We start from the raw sequence: 23938 nt of genomic DNA, 5'->3' as shown, positions 1-23938 counted from the left end.
GCTGAAGGTGAATAACCAGAATTTAGCTGGAACAGATCTAGAGTCTGGCAACATGCTGTCAGATTTGTCTTGGAGCCACAGTGCCAGTTTTGTTCTCTCCAATAGTAGAGTGTTCAGAGGTGTTCTCTGAGAACTCCTTGAAAATAGATTTCAGAATGATTGTTTTGTTTCTCTGAACACTGGCCTGCCCAGTCTTTCAAAAGGACTGTATTATTTCTGTTTTTATTCCCTCCAGTTGGATTTAATAACTAGATGAGGGAGTGGCTCTTAGTCAAAATAGCATACATTTCTGATTAAAAGATTGGGAAAATGAGAAATTCCAGAAACATCCACTCACAGTCTCAGAGTCTTCTAGTTCTGTGTCCTCCACTCTCCAAATAGTCTGAAAGCTGCAATGCACTGTATGAAGATGTAAAGCCAGTGCATGGCTGGTAGCAAATGCAGACTGTTTCGTGCCTAATTGGAACTCACCTTTTCATACCCTTCTTAAGTTAAAAGAACAGGTGAAGGATTTTCATACAAACATTCATATTTCATACATTCAGTTCTTGTGCTGCACATGGGAGAAGACTCAACAACACTATGGATATGTGTCAGGGTCTGCAAATGAACGATTCACAGCATATCTGCAACAATACATACATGGACAATTCCTGCTTGTCTTTACAAATTATACCATATAACACCACAGGCGCTGCTTTATGAAACATGATTAAAGGAAGTAATTCGATTTTAGATATTTTTAGATAAGTATGAAGTAAATTAAAATTCCCAAAGCAGTGAAACACCATCAGGAAACACAGGTCTCAAGCTATCTTAATGAGAGTTAAAACGCAGCAACACACACAAATGAAAACATGGAGGAGAACAAAAAGACAGGGGAATCTCAAAGACATGAAGCTTCACCTGGATTTCAGCGCCCTTATTTTTCAACTTACTTACCTTGTAAAATAGATTGTCTGGCAGCAGATGAGGTCATACATACAACTTTTTTTTTTTGTTTGTTTGAAATTGAATTCCCAAAATTTGGATGGGTCCCGCGAGCAGGAGTTTCTGATTACAGTGTTTTTCCACTTTGTGGGAATTGAGAGAGATAAATTGCCGTGCGCGGCGGCGCGAGAGTGCAGTCCCAGACTTCACCATGGATCTCAGAGGAGCGCGCCTCCTGCTTTGCCTTCTCTTCCTCGTCCACTCCTCAATCCAGCAGACTCCCCCGAAGAAGAAAAACGTGAAAAAAGGTAGGAGCCATGCTTGTGCTTCCCTTTTTCACTGACAATTATGATCAAAATGGATGCTTTCACACGCAACAGTGCATGTGATTGCTGGCCAAGTAAACAATGCAGGATCATGCAGATCAGTTTGATTTTACCCTGATTTACTGTGGTCTAACCCATCCTTAATGTAAAAGGTCTGAAGGAAGGTGCATCTTGGGCTATTTTCTGAGAAAAAAAATCACTAGTTCACTCTGCTGTCATCATTACGGATTGAATTATTAGGAGCTTTAAGTTATTTTTTAAATTGCAGAGTAACAGATTTTATTAATTTGTGTCAAAAAATCATACCTGCCGAGAGAGTTCGGGCTGCATGTTCTGAGCAAGGACGAAGCAATTGGCTAGTACAATGTCGGTTTATACATTCTTGGTCTAACCAAATACTTTCCCCAATGTTTAATGTTTTTTTCAGGGAGAAAAACACTATTAGACTTTAAAAAAATCTCTAAATGTGCACTTGATATGTGCCATGACGGGTCTATTGTGTTTGCTCAGGCCATAGCTGTTAACAAAAAAAAGAATCAGATTCAGACAGTGAACAATTGATACACCCATATTATGAACAGGATTTATATTTAAAGTGACTTGGAAGAAAAATGTTGAATGCTTGTGGTTCTGAGGTGGACCAGAATTCATGCAAGGAAGTGCTGACATTATGAGCTTTAGCAAGAACGCTTTCCTCCGCACTCCACCTCCCCAAACAATTTTCTGGAGAGCTTTCAGCCACCGCGGCGGAGAGCTCGGCACAGAACATTCCAGCAGGTCATTCTGGGGGAACTCCAACTTCTCATTCACCTTTCCGTTTGACCAAAATCCAGACTCGGGGAGCACTGCTGCCATTGAGGAGCTGCAGAAGCAGATCGATGACATCGTGCAAGAGCTGACGCTGCTGAAGGAGCAGCAGGCCCTGCAGACAGGTGAGACCCCGTGCATCACATGACAGACTCACGCCAGAGGGTCTTCCTCCACTGCTGAGAAGACCACCCCCGTCACTGTCCACACAACAAGGGTGAAGGAAACCTGAACTGTGTTGTGATTCTAACTATTTGATCATGAAAGTTACCAGGGCTTATCATTTCACTTCTGATGCATGACACATTTGCACAGGTGGGTCGTATTCAGCACAGAGATTGTATCTCTCTGACAATTGCTGCCCAAAACCATGGATGAATATTGGAGTACCCATCACTCAAGACTGCAGCTGTAATCAGCCAGTGAGCAGGGAGGTTGTATTGCTTATTTGTTTCTTAGTGCTCACCATAGTCCTTGCAGCCCACATACACTGAGTGTCGGCCGACGCCCCAGCTGCCGTTTGCTGCCGTTGCCAGGGGGATGTGGGCGGCGGCTTGTGTTCCCGTCCCACGGAGGGTTATCCTTATGTAATCCCGCCATGTGGGCCGCATCTGCCCCTTTGAAGTGAAATCCTGAGGAGTAACGTAGGGTCTGCTCTGGTCTGGACAGCACATAGTAGGGCTTACAGTGGTGTGCCAGGGTCTGACTGTGGTCTGGGCAGAAGATGTGTACCAGGAACATTTGGTTGTCTTGGCTTGGTTACAGCTCACAGCCTTTTCTGTGCCAGAACTGAAACAAGTGGCCTTTGATACATTTTGAAACGTAGAAGCTCTGTTATGGGTGGCATTGATTCTGAGTATTTGCATGTTCACAGTGCTGGTACATATGGCGATGGGCCAAGGAAGAACTCTCTCCGCCTGATACAGTATGATTTCTTGTGCTGTGGGTTGTGCCCTCTATTAGGGAAAACCTGAAAACAGTTTTTTTGACTGAAAACAGCACAATATTGGTATCCTTTTGAGAACCATGATAGTTCAGATAGCACGCTAAAAATTGGTTCAAATATGTTTTCTTGTACTACTTATTTATTCATATTTGAATAAATAATAAATACTTTGGTTTAGAATTTTTAGTTTCAGATCTTATGATCCTTTCTGGTCTCCTCCCAGTTTGCCTTAAGGGAATGAAGATCCACGGCAAGTGTTTTCTCGTGGACAAAGTGAAGAAGCGCTACCATGCGGCCAGCGACGACTGCATCGCGAAGGGGGGCACCCTCAGCACGCCCCTGACGGCCGACGAAAACGAGCAGCTGTACGACTACGTGCGCAAGAGCATCGGGCCGAACGAGCAGGTCTGGCTGGGCATAAACGACATGACGACCGAGGGGAACTGGGTCGACCAGACGGGCTCCACCCTGCGCTACAAGAACTGGGAGTCGGGGGTCACCCACCAGCCGGACGGCGGCCGCTCCGAGAACTGCGCTGTCCTCTCCGGCGCGGCCAAAGGGAAGTGGTCGGATGAGAACTGCCGCGGCGAGAAAGCGTCCGTCTGCGAGTTCAACATCGTATAAGCGCACCATGCTCCGCAGCTGCCGGTGTAGCGCAATTTCATGCTACATTTCACATTCTCAGAGACAAAATGCACATGTTCGCCCAGAGCGCCGTCCATCTGCTCAGTAGTCAAAATTAGGAACTTTAACAATCTTGAAAGAAATTATTATATGAATAGATCTGTACAATATAAAGACGACTGTACTATATTAAATACCATTGTATTAAATGGTTGTACAAAAATTGGGAGGAAGACAGCACTACACCGGCAATCATAATCCTTTACTACCCTTTGATGTCATACACCACACTTAACTCTAATCTGCGGTTTCTACGCTGAACGCTTCAAAGATGACTATGCAAATCGCTCATTTTGTCTTCCTTTAGCATCGAACATTAATATTTTCCTCATATGATTATTTGAATTCTACGAGGACAGCATCGTAATCATCAAAGCAGCCTCAAATCAAGTTAAGACTGCTGGCTCCCTAACCTAACCAATATTAGCGAGTCCATATTTCTGTAATTTAATCGGCGTATGTTTTTAAAATTAAAACGAAAAAAACAGGGCTGTAAGTCTATTGACACTGAGGTAATGTCGAAAAAACTGGATTAAACTGGGTCAAATCTCATTGAACCATAATTTGTTGCAAAAATCAGCGAGGATTTCATCATATCCAGGTACACTGAAAGTTGTACGTTGTTGAACAACGTCCTAAACTGGCTAATTTCTAACAATCCCCCACCCCCTTCATTGATAAAATGAGGATTATTTCAGTTAGCTAGCCTTGTATACTTGTTTTCTAAACAAAACAACTCTGTCTAGCCTGATATAACTCATCAAAAGTATTACTCATTTCAAAAATGAAATAAAACTCATTTGAAAAAAAAAACTTTCATTTTATTAAGAGTGTCTAAGCGATTACTGCATGGCAAGTGAAAAAACTTAAGCTTTGCACCTCAGGGGACATTGTGTTCTGTAGTTTTCAAGCTCCAGATGAAAACTCTAAATATATTCCATATAACATGTTGGTTGAAAAAAAATCCCATCTGGCAGTTACTCAGCCCAAACCCTAGCTTTCATAAACAGAAAACCTTTTATTAGATGTGACAGTATTTTTGAAATAAAAGCACATGCAGCTGTGAAAATGAAAAAAAAAAAAAGTCTTGAAAAAGCATTCTCATGATTTTAAAAAATAAAATTATAGCTTGATGGCCTTTGGAAAAACATCAACAGTCCCCACAAATACACACAGGTTTCCAAACATGTTTTAACAAGAATTACTGCTCTGTCTGAATCCTTTCATAAATAAGAATCCCAATACGAAAACACATGGTACACCCTGAATAAATAGAAATTCTCAGCTACACAAATGAACATAATCCAGTTTTTCAACATTCCAATGAATCAGATAAACTGAGGAACAGGGTGACGCAAGCTTACTACTATCTGAAAATCTGACATTGTATTTAAAGAATACAAATCACGGGTAAACAACAGCAGATCAGAGAATCCAGTCAATGACTTGAAGGAACCTCACACATTCACTGACAAAAGCATTAATCCATGGTGTGTGTCTAGTTACCCATATCTGAGGATTCTCAAAGTTGCACTTCCCTGATGGGTGACATGGTTAAGGCAATCAGATAAAACTGTGCAGTGTGTGCACTGCCGCCTGCAGGTTTGTAGAAACCAATTCAGTTCTTGAGGAAGAAAATCACCAAACATCCAGAGGAGCCATCCGACGGTATTGCACAGAATACCCATGATGTATTGTTCACATACAATGGTGTCACTCAGATACTGTATATTCACCAGGCAGTTAACTCCACGTGCTTCACATTTGAAGTCCCATCTCTCTCACTGTTGAGGCTATGAGCATTCTGATTTGCTGGCTCGTTATGAAATGAATATTTTTCTAGAGGTGCGGTCTTCTAGAGCACGGGCAGACAGCAGAGAAGCACAGATGGTGTTGGAACCTCCTGTTTCCACTCTGACCCTTCAGAATAAGCAAGGAAGTACAGAGAGCACAAGGAACATAGGCGCTGAATTGCATGTTATTATAGACTGTCTGCAGTGCTTGGCTTGGACCCACACGTTCGGCTGCCAGCTCTGACTGTCATATAAAAAACGGTACCTGCACATCAACCATCATCCTAAACTCTGTATTAATATACAAAACTTTTACATATTGTGAAACATACATTATTATATACATCAATTCAACTTTAGACATTAATATGATTTTAAAACTGAGAGTCAGGGGAGCAAAAGACATGAACAATTTTAAGAAAAAAATATAAAACCAACAGCACAAGTGGTGTTTAAACTTTTGGCACTTGATCATTAAAATATGCTTAGCTGACACCAAAAGGTTTAGTACATGATGGCAAAGATTTCACTTTTCTGAATTTGCTCGGTTTCTGCAATACATTCATACAACGGGTGTTGAAAGAAATCTATTTTCATGAAATGGAAGATGCCACTGAAGCCCATATCACTGATATTAAAACCATGAGCTATATTAAAATACTACACAAACCTAAGACCTGCCTCATTCAAAAAGACAGAATACCATGAAGATTTCTAAGTCATTTGTCCAGGACATTTGGCTTGGTTTAAAAAGGAAATAAAACTATTAGGACACCTGGGTCCAATAAGAAGATGCCGTAGAGGTAGGCTTCATTCAGCAGGCTTTTCCTAGTTCACACACTGGTTTCCCCTTTCCCATCAATACTGTACCGTTTAATCCCGAGGCAGGCATGGACCTCTCGTTCTTTTCAATGCCTGAGGGGACCTGGAGCGGAGGGAGGTGCTCCACAGTTAGTAACAGCCATGTTTGTCCCGTGACCACGCCCCTCTCTACACACCCTCCTCCTCCTCCTCCTCATCGCCGTCATCCCACTCCTCGTCCTCCTCCACAGCCGATACTGGCTCTACTGCTGAGAGGCGCAGCGGGGTGATGTCTCCGTTGCTCTTGAACGTGTTCAGCTCGTTGCCCACCATGCGGGTGTCCACAAAGGCCAGGCTGTCCTGGCGGCCCAGAGGGGTGCGGGGACGGGGCGGGTCGGCGGCCTGGGACGGGTCGAGGAAGGGCCGGTAGATGCCGACCTCCGCATCAAGGGCCGCCTTCTCGCCCATGGAAGGGTTGTCTGTGGGCCCGGCGAAGGTCCGGTACGCGTCCACCTGGGGCCCCTGGTACTGACCCTGCAGCGGCCCCGGATAGCCCTGGTCCTGCAGCAGGTGGCCGTACACCATGGTGTCCTCGATGGAGGCGTAGACGTGGGACTCGTTGTTCGCCCGGGATTTGGGGAAGGGACTGTCGCCCGGGAGGAAGATGTTCCCTTTTGGGATGTAGATGGACGCCTGCTGGTCTGCCTTCTGTTTTTTCTTCCTGTTTGACGCAATGGTCACATGCAGAAACATCACAGCTTGATTAACAAACTCCCTAAGGAAACTGCCTTCCAGCGGACTCTCATTCCTAACTGTCTCCCTCTAAATTAATAGATTGAAACTTCACTCTCTCTTGCTTTCACTACACTGTCTCCTAAAAACACACTATAAACACCACTTCTGCATTCCCCTTACTCTGCCATTTCTCATTTATGGCCTTTTTCTCCTAAGAAGCCATTACATTCCCCTTGGGGACAGTTTATCAGCTAATATTTTTATTCTAATCTGCAGTTGACTCCATACACATTTACAGTTTAATTTTCATTTTATTTTTAGGTCATGCAGTTCTTCATATATTTATTTTTTCTCTAGACTTTGTGGTGCTGAAAATACAACTGTGAACAAATTGTGAGTCACCCAGCGTAAGTGCTTGTGCTAAGTGAAAACAGCAGCAACAGCTGCAACAGCAAGATCAGCAGCATCAGCTGCAGCAGCAAAAGCAACAGCAACAGTCCCTAACAGCAACAGCAACACCAACAGCAGTAGCAACAGCATTAAAAAGACCAGTAAGCAGCAACAACAGCAGTAGCAACAGCATTAAAAAGACCAGTAAGCAGCAACAACGGCAGGAGTGGCAGTAGAGGCAACAGCAGATGCTTCAAAACCGGCAACAAAAACAACAGAAAAAGCAACAGTGAAGCAGACATCCCACTGCTCCGTGGCAAGTAGTAACGTGGCAGGGCCTACCTGACAACCACACACACGACAATCAGCATAATGATCATCAGTAGCAGCAAGGCGCCCACCGTCCCCAGAATGATGCTCAGGAGGTGGCCTGTGGAGAGTAGCAGGACACGCCCATTAGTGACAGTCCATTACAGCAAGGGACAGAGGGGGCACAGTCAATGACAACACTGCACTTCAAGAAGCGATGCTGGCTGCTCTATCTGCAGAAAGATCTGGTTCACTTCTCTTGGAAAATGATGACAACCAGGAGAAGGACATTATTGCCCAAATGTTGCTGGCTCGATTCCCCAGAAGGGTACTGTATAGTTACACTATTATAGTTGATAATACTATACAATGAAATTACAATGATATTGCACTATAGTTCTGGACTGACAATGGCAATGGCATAAGTTCATAATGATACTGTGTACTTCTACCTTAATGACCATTATAATGGCAGTCAGTGAGCGTGTAATACTCCTGTGTAATTTATCTATAATAGTACATTGTATAATGGTGCTATTATGACAATAAGGATAAGGTAAATGTATAACAACACCGTCCAATTATACTTGAATGACCAGGAGGGAGCGAAGTAATATTGATCTTATATACTGCAATTCTGATAATGGCACTGTGTGATTGAGGTGTGCTGGTGATGGAGACAGCAGTGTGCTCTCACTCCTCCTTTTCTGCAGGGTGATAGTGGTCAGCAAGCTGAAGTGGCCCTCCTCAGGCAGGCAGTTGGACGTGTTGAGGAAGAAGCTCTGTGGGACGGTCAGCTTGCTCTCCCTCTCCTCGTCCTCCCGGCGGCTGAACATCTCCTCCAGTGACCCCAGGGTCTGCACCTTGATGGAGGTGTGGCGCTCGGCGCACTTGGGCTGGCTGACATTGGTGAACACCAGCTCGGCCTGGTACTCAGGGGGTAGCATCACGATCCATGAGGCGGTGGAGGAGGGCTTCATGCCGCCGGGCCAGTTCGGGCTGCTCACTACAGCCGAGGTCCCCACCGTTGGGGTGACAGTCAAAATGTAGCTCTCTGTTCGGGGGGGGGGGGGGGGGAATAAGCATGTCAGCACTAGTAATTATCCCTAGCAATGACAAATAAGTTAAGGATAGATTTCTAAAGAGATATGAGCTGAGAGAGGATATCATCTTCACGGAATGTTAAGACCAAATTGTCTGGCAGATCTAACCTCAAAGGACTGATTGCACAAAAAAAAAACATGTTGGATAACACAGCAAAAATACTGGCCCATTTAATTTATAATTGAACTATTCCATCTTCCTTTCGTAATCTTTCACTGCAGCCACATTATACTGACACCACTCCACAAATGGCCTTGAGTATCACGTCCATGCAGTGCCCCCTAGTGGCTCATATAAATCAAGGCTAAAGACTGTTGAACTGAACAAAACACAACATTCACATTACGTTCCATCACTGAACACATGGAATTTTGGGACCAAGGAGAAACCAAAACAGAACAGATTAACTGTTCAAGATGCTCTTTCACAATGACAGATAAAATACTCTGAAACACCACGACTAACTGGTGATTTCATGCAAAAATCAACTAAATTCCGTATTGTAACACCCCTTTTAATCAAATAGCCTTTAAACGTGCCTGAGTTCTGTGGATATTCATGATCAAACCAAGAAAATAAGAAGAAAGACAAAGAAAGAGGGAAAACTCTTTATCACGTTGCTGCATGCCATTGCTATGACAAATAAGTTTTTGCCCTCAGTGCGCACAAAAGAGTTTCAACAGTCAGAATGTTTACCAAAGATTTCCTTTTCAAAAACAGTGAATTGAGAATCTTATTAATATCCTAATCCTGAACATAAGAAGACTTAATGCTTATTCCACCTGAAGCACAGGTCACATATCACTGCCTTAATCCCAGGAGAAGAACAGAATCAGACGGCCCTTTTACGTGAATCCGATTACATAGCAAAATATAGCAAACCTTTTTAATCCTGATGCATCTTTTGAAACAGCAACCTGAGGCTGACATTTAATATGCATTAATGCAAGTCTCCGAAGAACAAAAAGCTCATAGTCAGCCACATTTCCCATTACTGTTTTGTATGTTAAACTTATGCCCACGCTGAAGTTGTTCTTACACATTTGTTCATTACAGTATTACAACGTCCTATAGCATTGTTACATTCCCCTACCCTTGATCTCTCTGCTGAAAGAGATGTTGAAGAATGTCTCCTCTGATAGGCTGCGGGCCTTGGTGGGTGTGGCAACGACGGTGACGTTCGAATGGATCTGGACTTTACTGATGGCGCCCCCGGCGCAGAACTCTCCGAAGGGGACCCCGCCGTCCTCGGCGACGCGCACGGTGAAGCGGCGTGTGCACAGCTGGCCGGGCAGCGACTGCCGGAGGCTGCCAGCAGAGGGCAGCAGCTCCACGGTGCCGTCCTCAGGGACCCGCAGCTGCCAGGTCATGCTCTGCATCGGCATGGGCAGACACGCTTCCAGGGTGGGGAGAGAGAGCTGGGACATGCCCACCGGACACGCCTCCCACGGCCGGCATTCTGTGATTTGTCAACAGAGACAACATGCGAGAGCGTTACCGGGGGGGAAGAGCCAGTGCTGGACATGGGCTATTACTGAATGGTACCCACATGACTTAACATGATAACAACATGACATAATTTAAAACCTTTGCAATTAGGACATCTTGGTTTCAGATCCGAGTACCACATCTTTCAAATTATCAGGTGAACGTGTCTCCACTTTGAGGTTCCTGTCCTACTGCTTCCTCAGCCAGCAAGTACCTGCCATCCGTTCAACCTGACTTTGCAGTTCCTGCTTCTCACTAATATAGCAGCCAACTGCCAAACTCTGGAATTTGGCAGCAGTGTCTCATTCAACACTTAATCAGTCACAATTTTATCTAACACTATATTATTAACTCTGTATACTATTAAATGACAATTCTTTACATCAGAAGTCAGACAGGGGGACAAATAAATATAGCTATAGCCAACTTCATGCTATCTGAATCACTTCTGGCATCTGTCCTGGAACCCAGACGATTTTATTGCCAGATCAATCTTCCACTGATGAGCAAGTTCTTAAACGGAATGATTTTATTTCATCACTCAGATACAAAGCACATTAACTGACATTCCACAGTAAATAGGCAGTGTAATGTCATTTCTAAAGCTCTACGATCCATTATCAGCAATATCAGCACAATCCAAAACGGCTCGCCCCTTGTTTGATCTTTACAGGCCTGGCTTTCCAATTTTGGATTAGTGATCCTTAAAGCCCATTTTATAATGCGGTGATATACTGCAGTACTACTATTTGTACAGTACCTCAGTGTACTGTACACATAGTATTCCACTGATGCACATCATTGGTGAGTTACTGGAGTCTGTCATTATGCTTTTGACTCCATAATACAGATTACCCAGGGTTCTGACTAGTGATGCAGGCTACCTACAGCTTTGACGCAATGGTTTACATCACCTATAGCTTTGAGTAAGCGGTGTGGGTTACCTATGGCTTTGCCCACATGGTTCATGATATCACTGGTTCTGTGTAAACCTTGCAGTGCAGGTTACCTATGGTTTTGACTCAGCAGTTGAGGTCCCATATGGGTTTGAGTCAGCGGCTCAGATTACCTATGGTTTTGCTGACAGTCATGAACAGGTCCTCACTGGAACAATCCTGGAAGGACAGGTTGGGTTTCATCCCCGACAGCAAAGTGACTGTCTCCTGGAGGACTCCATTCACCTTCATCTCACATGAAGGGTTCCTTGTCTCAATACGGATGCTCAGGCCCTCCTCATTTTGCAGATCCAGCGTGCACAGCACTGGAAATAAAACCATTACACACAATGCATTTTCACTCATGTTCTTCCTCACTCAAACTTAATGGATTATCAATACACAACTTCCTTATCTGGTGATTTACCGTGCGACAACAAAGAAAAGCAGTAACTACTCTTCAAAGCAAGAACTTTGTATGTGTAAACTGGAGATTATGTTTAGGGGTTTTATGACTGGAACTAGAATGTTCAACCATTATACTTTTATTGGAGCTGGTTCACATTTGATCTACTAGGTTAAATAAAGATGAAATTACATAAACAATAAACAAAAAACAAATTATCCATTGATTTAGTCAATAATTATCAAATGTGAAAAATGAACACTCTGAGATTGCTCACTCTTGCTCACTTGTTCAAATGAAAAGAAATCCTTGACTATCCTCGGTATCAGGCCGACACTGGCACTGCGCTGGAAGTTGCTTCGGATAAGAGCGTCTGCTAAATGACTATAATCTAATGTAAAGTAATGAAAATGCACCCTGTACCTGGGTGGCTGCTCCTGAACACAGACACCTGGAAGTTGAGCGAGAGCCCCGGCCGGTTCCCCCGCCGGTCCGTCTCGCAGTTGATGAGGCTCAGGCCGAAGCCACGCTGCAGGTTGGCGGGTTGCACGGCGCTCAGCTCCTTCCCCATGGAGAACTTCCCGCCCTCGCGCTCGTACTCCACCGTCACGTCCTTCTTCAGACACTCCGGCTCCGTGTACTTGAGGAACTGCACTGTGGCGTTGTGCTTCGGCGGGACCGTGAAGTTCCACATCATCAGGTCGTCATCCGGGAAACGGCCTGGGTAGTTCGCGGAAAAGAACTGCGGGGCCGAAGACTCGGGAGGCAGCGTGACTTTGACTATAGCAAGTTCTGGGGGAGTGGGAGGTCAAAAAAAAGACAACTACAGTCAAATGATTCCAAAAAGGTCATGAACAGGGTATTGCCAGAGAATTACTCATATCCCTATTTTTTTATTAAAACACCCATGAAAATGCAGCAGACACTATATACTCTAAACCTCAGCACCAAATCCAAACAAAATCCACATATTCAAATCAATAAAACAGGAGAGGTTTACAGAGGTTTATAAGGTAAAAACTGGTAAAATTAGTGTACAAATTAGTGTGTTATAACTGATATTTCTGACAGCATTTTTTGATTTTTATTCTCAGTTTAAATCACGTAATTTCTTTTCTCTTCATGAATTGTGTACAAATTGCACATTTATGGCCTCAGAAGGACAGTGTACTATCTGAACTGATGTTTCATTTCTCTCTGTACACAAACAGGCTATTGAATATTCTGTAATTATACACTCACTAAATAATTAAGTTGATATTTCACTCCGTTAGGGCACATAAACTGCATTCATGTAATATTTAGCTGACATATTTAAAACTAAGACCCATTTCAAAAACACTATGTTGAAATCATCCAAGTCTAACCAAATGTGAATTCTTCCTGGACATTTGCTCTTGAAAAGCCAGGGAAATAATGAAACCCAGAGGCTGATGCACTGATACCCTCCATTACTGGCAGTAAGGGCCATTGCAGTAGATTATTGTTGTAACACACTAAATTATAGTACACTGAAAACTGCACTGTTGGCAGCTCATCTCCACTGCTCTTTTATTGCTGAACTGGTACTTTCTGAGTAACCCGTCAGTCCCCCCCCCCCCGCTCACTTTTGATCTGTGGCCCAACGGAGACCTTGAACATTGCTGGATCCGGCTGGCTCTCTCCCGGGACCTTCAGGGCCAGCCGGCCCCTGTACAGCACTTGGACCACGCTGATGGTGCCGTTTTGGCAGAAGGTCCCAATATTGAGGGGCCCAGTGCGCAGGTACGTGGTGATGGAGTATGTTTGTTCGTCCGGACAGCTCTCAGATGGTAGGATCTGCCTCATTCCCAGCCCAGAGAAGTCCACCTGGAATGCTCTGGTGGGCGGAACCTTCAAGTCCCACGTAAAAGTCCTGTTGAATTCTGGGAAGAGGGAGAAGCCCCCTTGCACTATGTCTCCGATGCAGGTTGTCTCATCACAATCTGAGGAGGCAAACCCATGAGAAATTCAGGATCATGTACAGTCCTATATGGTTCAGTGCTAAGCAAACTGAGGGAGTCATGGTGCTAAAACTTTACACGATACATGTATATTCTTCTTTAACCCATTTATTGGACTGAATCTGGGTTGGCTTTAATGGCAGTGACGCAAGACTCAAAACTCCTGACCTGAAGAACATGAGTGCATTAAGAAAGAATTTGGAATACCCAATGCTTTTTACCCTATTTTTCCCCAATGTGGAATGCCTGACCCTCAGTGATTAATCCTGGAGGGCAGGGTTTGCTGGTACGTAATCCAATGGACAAACCCCTGGCTGACCTATCCAACCCTACACCCCTGGCAGAATAAAGCCAATTTGTTCCGCCACTGTGGTCTCCCAGTCACTGTCGGCTGATGACACGGCTGGGATCGATACCCAGGAAGCAGGGCTCATTCTGAGCATGAAACAAGCATTTTTACCAGCTGAGCCACTCAGCAGTCAAGAGTTCAGTATCTTAACCAGTGCTGCACTCTTTTGCTCCACCAGTCTCCCTGTTGTCTCACCAATCTCCCTGTTGACCTCTACTCTGAAGATGTCCTGTGGGCGTGTGCAGGAGAATTCCACAGACACATTGTGGGTGTCCCTCAGGATCAGGCTGGAAGAGCACTGGGGGGCTTTGGAGCCCTCGGTGGAGCAGACAGTGCAGTCTGGCCCTGCGGTATCCCTCTTGATGGTGATGATGGTGCCAGTGTCAGGGGCGACAGGAATCATCCGGCCTTCTGCAGAAGACAAGAAATCACAAGGATGCCATTTCCCTCAGAAATGCTGCCACAGGCTAAAGAGACCAGCCCATGTTTAGATCTGTCCAATTTCTGAGGAAACCGAAGTGACTATTATGAAGGGGCAGCTAGCAATAGACGAGCTTGGAAGGCAATATTGAAAACTGATGTGCTTGTCTCCTTAGCCTCTGACAATCAATCTGTCTTCCTTGTACAGATTTTGATAAAAGTGCGTGAGTACCAGGACTGTACTTTTCAAATATAGGTAATCCCTAGTGCTCACCTGGTAAATCAAACCCCACCCTTACTTTCAACTGTAATTCCAGATAAGATGCACGTGATTAAGAGAATTAATAAGCTTCAATAGTATGTGTCAACGTAATTAGAAATGAGACCCTGAATAAGTACACAGGCTTACTTTTCTTCACAGGAAGGGGAGCGATCTGGAATATGGTTGGGTCCACGTTTTCGTTCCCTGGCACCTGCAGGGACACTAAAGCCTGGTGGGGCAGATTTATGTGGGACACGGGGCCCTTCCTGCAGAATGCGTCAGTGTGGTCATCTTCATCGGGCTGGGAACTGACCACAGTGTAGCGGTACCCATCCGGACAGGGCTCTAACGATGTGACCTCCTTTAGCCCGTCTCCAGGGAAGGTCAGACCCAAACGGGCCTCCACGGGACCAATCACATTCCAAACGAAGGTCCTGTTGAAGTCCATGAACAGAGAGGGCTGGATCTCACCGACGGCAGGGTTGCAGTCTTCTTTGGTGCATTCTGTAATTAAACACCAATTGTTTCAATTTAAACCATCAAAATCTGCTTCACCATGTTCCAGTGAAGCCATTACATAAGCAAAATATGGATTCAAAGGTATTCACTGCTATATATCTATACAAGGCTATACATCATCCAAGCCTGACATGTTTTACGAGGGTAACAGTGGTAATAAGCTGGAGGGACACACTCGTATCACTGGTCTCACCAATTTTCTTGTGGATGCTGATGGTGAAGGCTTCTTGAGGAAGACTGGAGCAGTTGAAGAGGAGGTTGACATCTTCGTCTGGCTCAAGGGTCAGAGAGGAAGAGCAGACCTCCTCAGAGGCACCGTCACCCCCGACCCTGCAGACACGGCACTCCTCCACAGGAAGGGAAGTTTCCAGGGTCACAGTGGTGCCCACATCAGGGTGGACAGCCATCTGTAGGCATTCTAAAGGGAAAGAGCAGGGGAAAAGGGTTAAAGTCATGGGTAGCCACTTGTCTACCTGGCAAAAAACAGGGGTCTGAAGCACAGTGCAATCAAAAGAGACAAAGGACTTTCAGGGAAAATAAAGCTTTTTGTCATTTTTATAAATCTGACCATGGTGCAAATGCTGAGGGTAGACAGATGGAATACAGTGTAAGGGTTAGGTTATACTTTCTAAATTCACCTGAGCGCTGTCTTACTCTACATAGAAATGAAAATTAAAATTTCTAAAATGTTCAAATGAAAATGGAACTCAACCAGAAGACAGGTAATGTCTTTTTAATTTGTATCAAATATTTTAGAGATTAGTGGAAGTCATTTCTTTTGGGGCCATAATCAATCTAGCGTCCTTAAATGGTGGACCTTAAATTAGTTATAAAGAAAGTAAGTAAAGAAAGTCAAAAATTTCAAGACATTTTAACTGGGAAAGTGAAGTCACGCTTTTTTAATCAATTCATTTACACTAATTTGCATATCATACTAAAATGATCTTTATTAGTGGAAAAATGTAAATTCTCTTTGCAATTTACAAATTTTTTATTTTACAAATCCACTGACAGAATTGGTGAATTTAATTTGGCTCGTTTATTGGTTATAGTGTCTCTGTGTCAACGTAAAATGCTATACAAGCATTCAATCAGGAATTCTTGTTGGCTGTGCAGAATGCAAATGATGCATTCTGTGTGACCTCCTGAAAAATTATATTGCGTATTCTGTAAATTCCAAAAAGAAAATCACACATTCATCTGCTCACTATGAACTATGATTAAAAATGAAGTCATTAGCAAGACTGTCATATTATTTAACAGCATGTTAGAAAGTTGGATCTCAATGCACAAATTGCAGTTGAACCCCAGAGTCCAAAATGACTAGTCAACCATTTTAAAATGGATGTATCATATCAGGTATTTGAAAGAATGAGCAGACAGCATTGGGATCGGTAAACTGTAACACATTCCAAAGATATCAAGCTGAAAATTAGGAGACATACATCAATGTTCTACTGTAAGAAGTGTCAGCCACCGCTGACTCAGTTGGGAATCTTTCAAATTATGAAAGGTGCTAATGTTTTACAAAGAGGTGTTCCCAAGCCACAGTTCCATTTCCCTTTCTAACCCGTGGTATCTGTTCAAACAATTGCAAAAAAGGTTCCCAGGGAAGATACATTACATTTATTCCTGAGCGCACCCGCACGGCTCAAGTGTCACACAGCACTACAAATAGGGGAAGATTACAGGATGGTCTCATAATTCATGGTTGATAAATTTAGATTTCATTTTGGTAAATGCAATTACTATGTCATATACCAGACACCTCTACCCAGGCTGACTTACAGCAAAAGAAACAGGATTGTTTTTTAAGCTATGCAAAGGAATACAATACATGAAGTGCACTCGCAACATAAACCATAACATAATGGAACGGGATCAATCCCAAGGCCACCACAACTTCCCCTCAACTGACATCCGTAACTAGGGCTTCACCACAACTGTTTCCCTCAGGTATGTTAAATGAACTGGATTACCTGACAAAATCCCTGTCATCTGACATAGATAAGCAGCTGTGAGTAGCTTTAGCCACCATTTCACGTCAGAACAGTATATGAACAATAATGGAATAACTCACACACTCACGTGACTTACCTGCCCTAACGTGAGCCACACCGATTTCGCAAAGGTACTTCTTCTCTCGCAACACAAGCTGCGAGGCTGTGCGCTCAGCCTACACTTTTGGCCGAAGTTATTAAAAAATGACAGTTTGGACAACTTACTGCTACTAGACTGGGGTGTTAAATACTGTTCCTAGAGTACTGCAAATCACCAATCACAGCCAAAATTGACGAAATTTGACCACTGCACCAAGCTGTGTGATTGTTCACAGTTCAAAGCATGCTGAAGAATATAGTGGACTGCAGGCTTGCAAACACAAAGGCTGTTCAGTTTGGTGGACTCTCAAACACCTAACATTACAGAAAACAAACTCTGATTTCCCCATGGCAGCAACCTGTCAGCACAAATGTTCCAACACACAACCACAGCCCCATACCACAATCCTAAAACTAGGTTAGAAAGCCTTAAATTAACACAGTCAACCTGGTGGTTTCACATTTCCATGTAAACAATCAGTTGTACAGCACTACACAAATCTAAGATTTAGACACACTTCCTATAGTTTCGATTACAACGTATGTTGCCCATGGCCATATTTGGTCAACTGAAAAGAGGCTCTTTAGTATAATGTTATTTAGAATTGGAATAATCAACTAAATAAATAAATAAATAAATAAATAAATAAATAAATCCAAGACTCAAAAAAGTGGTAATGGGTTGTTACACTTGCTCCTCCTGATCTACGGATCAGTCCTTGCACCTCTTAAGCAATTGGGCTGTGCCCTTTTTTCCCCACATCAGTCAAATGTCTTTGCTCCTAACATTTCCATGAGCTATTGTGCAATACTTATGTCGTCATTTGTATCAGTGCTACACTCTTACAAGTAAATATTCCACACGCCTTTGCAGCAGACGGACATTGCCAACGGACATTGAACAAGTGGTGTGAATAGGCCTACACTACAAGCACACAGTGAGTGAAAAATTCGAGAGTAAACAGCACGCCCCTTTGTTCATCTGATTGGCGCGATTAAAACCCGCTTATCATTATGTACTGTGCAAGCAGTGTCCAGCCAAATTAATTCATTGTTTAATTCTAGCTCTCCCATTAGCTCGGTTATTACATGGAGCGATGTTGGGCCGTTGACGTGCAGTATTACCAGTACACAGCTGGACTAGCAACCTGTAATGCCTTCATATGCCCGTACATCGACAGACTGAAATAAATTACATTTTTAAAAATTCGTTCATGTATTTCCTATGGTGCAAGTAAATCATCATTAAGCATGCAGGCAACAGGCTTGCTATATGCACCGTGTGCGCAAAATGAACCGACACTCTACATTCTGAATTATTGAACCATTTAAATTAACAACTGACCACAGAATATTGTTTTCGCAATACATTTTCAGATCAATCAATTTTTCACAAATCTCTGTAAACCATTTTGCAAACATTTACTGTGAAGCATAACTATGAATTTTAAACTCTACACGTAATTAGGTATTTTGGATGCATTCATGAAAAATATGTAAACTTGCTAGAATTGGTCACTTGCTAGAATTGGTGAACTTTGAATACTGTGACGGCAGCCATTATATTTTACTCACCTGAGATATCTGAAACCAGTAACAAGAATATTCCAAGCAGTGGACGAGCCCAGACCATTGACGAAAACCGCATATTGGTCCTGATTTCAACAAACTCCTCAGAGAAAATCCTAAAATGACCGGTGAATCGGCCTTGCGGACACAGTTCAATAGTTTGACATCATGGAAATCGCCACATGAAAGTATTTCGTTGAGCAAGCCGTTCCTCGCACTTCCTGATTCTCTCCGCTTCGTACAGGTTACCTGTAAGAGAAGGGCGTGCCCCGCAACCTGTCCAAACTTGAAATAAATTGCAGTTTGATTGTGGTGATGTGCGCTCCCTTTGCGTTATGACCGCAACAGAAACATGGCAATGCTATTTATTACGACATATAAATGACATCAAAATTCTATGGTCACGGGAAAAAAAGAAGGTCGATTAATCTGCTCTTGAAACCTAGTAAAGCGCTGACGCATCCCCCTCTTCCGGTATTGTCTCAGTTGAAGCTTGAAAGCCGCCGCGATCCGGTTTTCTTTGCATTAACGGTCAATTTATGCAAAGTCGATCGTTTTGATTAATATGTAACAATGTAAACGTGTCCTCGTTCGTGTATACAGTATCAGCCTAGCGAAGTGCAGAAGAGATTAACGTACTTGCAAATATGTGGCACCTCCTAATGATAACATACTGAAAAAGTTACATATTCATTGTTATTTTTACGAAAAGTGGCGTTTGAGATTAGATTCATAGCATTTACGATTAAATTCAATCAGCGCTGTCAAATGTATTGGTTCTTTGCACAACAAACAGGGCGCATTTCTCTTTTTTTTCCTTATCAGTGTACGCTTGTCAACGATTGGCTGACACTTCAAATAGGAGAGTTCCTATTGTGAAAACAAAAGGAACAAGTATAAATTACGAATGTTCATTCATGCAATAAATGTCAGTCTTACTTGTGCCACCTTCTTACGTGCGGAAAATTACACGTCGCTGTTATTTCGTCGTGGTTTGTAATATTTTTAATATAAAGAGAGCAAAGGGGTGGATTCAATCAACAGGCTCTGTCTTGTCATACAGGTTCTGTAAGCCATTGGGGAAAAAATAAATAAATCGATACAACATATATTATTTTTATACTTAGGAACACCTCTACCCCTGAACCTGTCTTACTGTAGAAAGAACTTATCCGAAAAGACATACATTATACGCTTCAGTAGAGTAAATCTCCTCGTTGGTTATCCGCATTAAAATTTGATCCACAAATACCTCACTCCAGAGAACGGATTTCCACAATACGAAAGCCAAAATATCCTGGAAATATGACAATTGTGCTTGTGCAAATTGTTGACTAATCTTCAATAGCAAGCCGTGGGCACAATGGCATTTTCTCCATTTCTGGAATATTTTATTTTATTATTTATTCTTTTATTATAATTTACTCCCCAGGGAATCACCAACCAAGCAGTTACATATGTTCAGTTATAAAGGAAACGACACAACGCTAACTATTCCCTGCATAGCTGAGTTCTTTCCCCTTTCAGCAAAGAGGGGCAACTGTCCCTCCTTTTCCCACAGTGCACTGCAAGAGACACTCTCGCTGGAATGTACGGACATTAGGCATGACTAGCGCTTGCATTTGACTCTTTCTGATCAAACTTCCTGCCTCCACATGTCCCTCTGATGTCAGCATTCCGAAGACTGTAACAAGTGGGCCGTAGGGCTCAGGCTCTCTGCTCTCTCTCACACATACACTTTTATCTTCACATTTAAACAACTGAACAGCAGATAGTGACAAACCTTTATATCAAGCATAAATTGGGTATGAATAAATTAAGCACATTCAAGAATCTGACATGAAAAATCTTTGCCCAGTCCAGGGAGTTCTTAAATGATCAACTGTGATTCTAGTGCATCTATGTAACCAGGTCATCCAATACATACATTACTGTATTTATACATTATATATACATATATATTAGCCTCCACTGCACTCAGAAACAAAACAAAACTTTAAAACATCAGTTAAAAACAAGACAATATTTGTTGGGAAAATATAATTATGTATAAAAAGTGAGGATGAAAGTAATATGTTTTTTGTTAAAGCTAGCCAATAAATATACATCCAGTAATGCTTAGAGTTAACATGGACAATCATAGACATGAAAGGCCTTGTCAGAATAGTGATTGCGCATTAAAAAGGATAAAGTTAGATTGATATGTAATCTGTTACTGCCAGAAACCTCTTTTGGGTATTTTTATGAAGAGTATGCAATCACAAGTATATTGATAAGATCCAATCAGAAGCCAGGGAAAAAATAAACATGCAAAGCTCCTTTCATGTTGACATCGCAGTATAAAACACTGCCTTAATTAAAAAAAAAAAAAAAGATTAAGATCATTTTTAAAATGATTTGTGTGAGTCCCACTACCACGAGAGCTATCAGAAATTGGTTTGAAAGTCACAACTAGAACATTGTTAGAGTGGAAAGCAGCTCTACTTGAATCAAAAGCTTTAGAGCACGTAATTGTAATGGCAACACTTCAGTTGACTGCTGTTAAATGAACCGTGCGGATTTTAATTTTTTTCCGCTCAGTGTCTAAATACTGCAATGATGACACTTACCCATGCGATGGCAGCAACACTCCATGCAATAGTCGATCAAGCAGGGTTTCCCTCAAGTAGTGCTGAGCGACAGGCTGCACCTATGCCTGATTTTAAAACATGTTGCATTCCATTTAAGAGCATGTGAAAGCCACAGCAGTAGCTGTCTGCTCTGCATCAGTTTGCATAATGCTTTGTGCATTTAATATATTATGTGCATTTGGATGTATCTTCATGAAATGCACTGCCTTATGTGTTTTAATACTAAGCTATAGTGTTTGTAATCATATAAATGTCATAAATACTTCATTTGGCTGAAGTAAGAGATTTTATCTGAGACAGAGAATTGAATACGTTTAATTAGACCTGAGTAGGTTAGGATCTTGGAGAATATTTTTTCCACATCCGCAAATCTGGGACACCAGCTAATAATACATTTTCAGCCTTAACATAAGGCTTAGACCACACCCCTGAAATATGCTTATATGATCATTGTGACTGATCTGTTTTGTATGGTTTTTAATCAGGGAGAAACTTGAACTGTTTCTCGCATATTCTGGGAGTGTCTGGTCATTGCTGGAATTTGAAAGGCTGCAACATATGAGTAACCAAGCCGTATAACCTAACCAGCATAAATGAAATTGATCATATTCTAACCAACTAATAACATATGAAGATGGTGCAAATCAAATGTGAAGAGAAATGGTTTGCACACATGTACATATGTTCAATGTATGTAATATGGCTGCCAGATCATTTAAGGAATCATATTTTAGTATACTTTTCAAAGGGGTGCCAATACATAATATGTGAAGGCTGTTTGAATAACATATCAGGAGGAATTAATTTCAAGGAACATGGAATACTGTCCACATAGAATATGGATGCCATGGCACACTATGACCCAGGCAACTTACAATTGTGGCATTGTTAATAAAGTTTTGTGCTATTATGACTTTTTACCCCAAGACTTGAAAGTTGTGTGAGTGGGACACCAAGAGAAATGGCCCTGACAATACTATTATATATTTCATAGACCATGGTGTGGTCACAGGATCAAACTACATGACACATATAAAGGTTGTGCAATGGTGGGAATTGCATGTAATGGGCATACGCTATCTAATGGCCTGTAATAATATGAAACTGAATGGTGAAGCAATATGACAATTGAAAGTGTACACACAGAGAATTCCACACCCCTCATTTTCTTTTCCAAGGAGACTTATCAGTTAAATATGCAATTAAATATTTAAAGTCAAGGCATAAGGGTGACACAGGGATCAGAATCTCTAACCATTTTAATGTTTTTGCTCAGAAACCAACAAAAGAAAATTTTAAGTAAACTGCAAAATATGAATGTATTTGCAAATACAAAGTAGTTGTTAAGGTGAGAGAAACTGAATATTTAACTCTAGGCCTAGCCAGATCTGGCTACTTAATTGTGTCACTTGTTGTGTATGGGTTTCAACTAATTGATACACTTCCTGACGTGACCAAATATTTGTATGTCTTACATTCCACCTCTGTTAACATGTTGGCAGTAAATGTGTTTCGCTACCGCCATTTATTTACTAACCTGTTGAATTTGCTTATTTTGAGTAATGATACAAGGCTATTTCTCTCAACTGGAAACTGTATGTGAACAACAAACCATTCACGACAGCAAATAAAGCAGTCTAGGACAGATGGAGCTTTTAGAGTTTTTGTTTGTGCATAGGCCCAAGTCTTAACATGTCATTTAATAATAAACGATCTGATGAATATTTTAAAGCAGCGTTTGTACTCTTGGAATCCGAATCGACAATAGTCGATTCCAACTATTCCATTCCAAAAATCACCTCTTGCAATAATGACAAGAGCGCCTACTACTGGTGAAAAGATATTAGATAATAAAGCCTTTGCAGACACTCCAATCTACGGCAACTGCTTGCGTTTCTTAAACATTAATAAGGCAGTCTTATCCATTTGCATTATTAACGCAATACACCTTCAGCATCTTGCTCAATACAAATTGGGCCAAAAAATCTGCCACTTGCGACACGCCTTTCTCTTTTGCTAACTAGTCCGCTTGCTATAGAACATGCTGTACTCCAGTTTTTTTTTTTTTTTTTTTTTTACAAGGAAGTGAAGTTGCTCGATCTTTAAATAATCGCACTTCCACCCAGGAGCAAAACAGCAATATGGGGGAAGATCTGTAGGTATAAATGAGACTTTAAACGATTTTTAAATTGGGCAGTAGCCTGACTAACTTTTGCAAACGTTACATATCGGCTTATTCACGCGGAGACGCTTTTTATTTGTCTGAAGACATTAGTTCGGTTGAATGACTTAAAAACAAATCAAGTCGAAATAACCTGCAGTCAAACACTAATAAGTCTTTAAAAGAATCGAGCCAGCCAGGAGTCGAACCTAGAATCTTCTGATCCGTAGTCAGACGCGTTATCCATTGCGCCACTGGCCCTCTGAGTAAGTGAAGAAGGGCGAAACATTTTA

At 42.2% G+C, this 23938-nt stretch overlaps 2 protein-coding genes and 1 non-coding gene across 3 annotated transcripts; 1 reads left to right on the top strand and 2 right to left on the bottom strand.

The window, feature by feature from the left end:
• Window positions 1–1140: 1140 nt before the first annotated feature.
• LOC118768907 (tetranectin-like) lies at window positions 1141–4393 on the top strand. The gene is made up of 3 exons (XM_036515875.1): window positions 1141–1238; window positions 2090–2188; window positions 3233–4393. Exons 1-3 carry the CDS (start codon window positions 1142–1144, stop codon window positions 3631–3633), a joined length of 597 nt encoding a protein of 198 aa, XP_036371768.1. The 5' UTR covers window position 1141; the 3' UTR covers window positions 3634–4393.
• A 200-nt stretch (window positions 4394–4593) lies between these two features.
• On the bottom strand, window positions 4594–19057 carry LOC118796230 (CUB domain-containing protein 1-like). The gene is made up of 11 exons (XM_036555026.1): window positions 18861–19057; window positions 15380–15604; window positions 14815–15171; window positions 14181–14396; window positions 13262–13618; window positions 12078–12446; window positions 11383–11574; window positions 9919–10284; window positions 8419–8775; window positions 7755–7842; window positions 4594–7008 (listed from the first exon to the last, which is right to left on the bottom strand). The coding sequence occupies exons 1-11, from the start codon at window positions 18931–18933 to the stop codon at window positions 6477–6479; spliced, it is 3132 nt and encodes a 1043-aa protein (XP_036410919.1). The 5' UTR covers window positions 18934–19057; the 3' UTR covers window positions 4594–6476.
• Window positions 19058–23833: 4776 nt separating this feature from the next.
• Window positions 23834–23906, bottom strand: trnar-acg. The gene has a single exon. It is a non-coding gene; the product is annotated as a tRNA-Arg (tRNA).
• Window positions 23907–23938: the final 32 nt, after the last annotated feature.

Source organism: Megalops cyprinoides, chromosome 21 (genome assembly GCF_013368585.1).
Source record: "Megalops cyprinoides isolate fMegCyp1 chromosome 21, fMegCyp1.pri, whole genome shotgun sequence".
Classification (NCBI taxonomy): domain Eukaryota; kingdom Metazoa; phylum Chordata; class Actinopteri; order Elopiformes; family Megalopidae; genus Megalops; species Megalops cyprinoides.
This window is presented reverse-complemented; position numbering and strand designations above follow the sequence as displayed.

Coding starts and splice junctions, on each gene's coding strand:
- LOC118768907 (XM_036515875.1), top strand. CDS start 1,142: ATGGATCTCAGAGGAGCGCGCCTCCTGCTTTGCCTTCTCTTCCTCGTC. Junction 1,239..2,089: donor GAAGAAAAACGTGAAAAAAG/GTAGGAGCCATG, acceptor ACCAAAATCCAG/ACTCGGGGAGCACTGCTGCC. Junction 2,189..3,232: donor GCAGCAGGCCCTGCAGACAG/GTGAGACCCCGT, acceptor GTCTCCTCCCAG/TTTGCCTTAAGGGAATGAAG.
- LOC118796230 (XM_036555026.1), bottom strand. CDS start 18,933: ATGCGGTTTTCGTCAATGGTCTGGGCTCGTCCACTGCTTGGAATATTC. Junction 12,447..13,261: donor CGTTGGGCCACAGATCAAAA/GTGAGCGGGGGG, acceptor CCACTCCCCCAG/AACTTGCTATAGTCAAAGTC. Junction 7,009..7,754: donor GTCGTGTGTGTGGTTGTCAG/GTAGGCCCTGCC, acceptor TGCGTCAAACAG/GAAGAAAAAACAGAAGGCAG.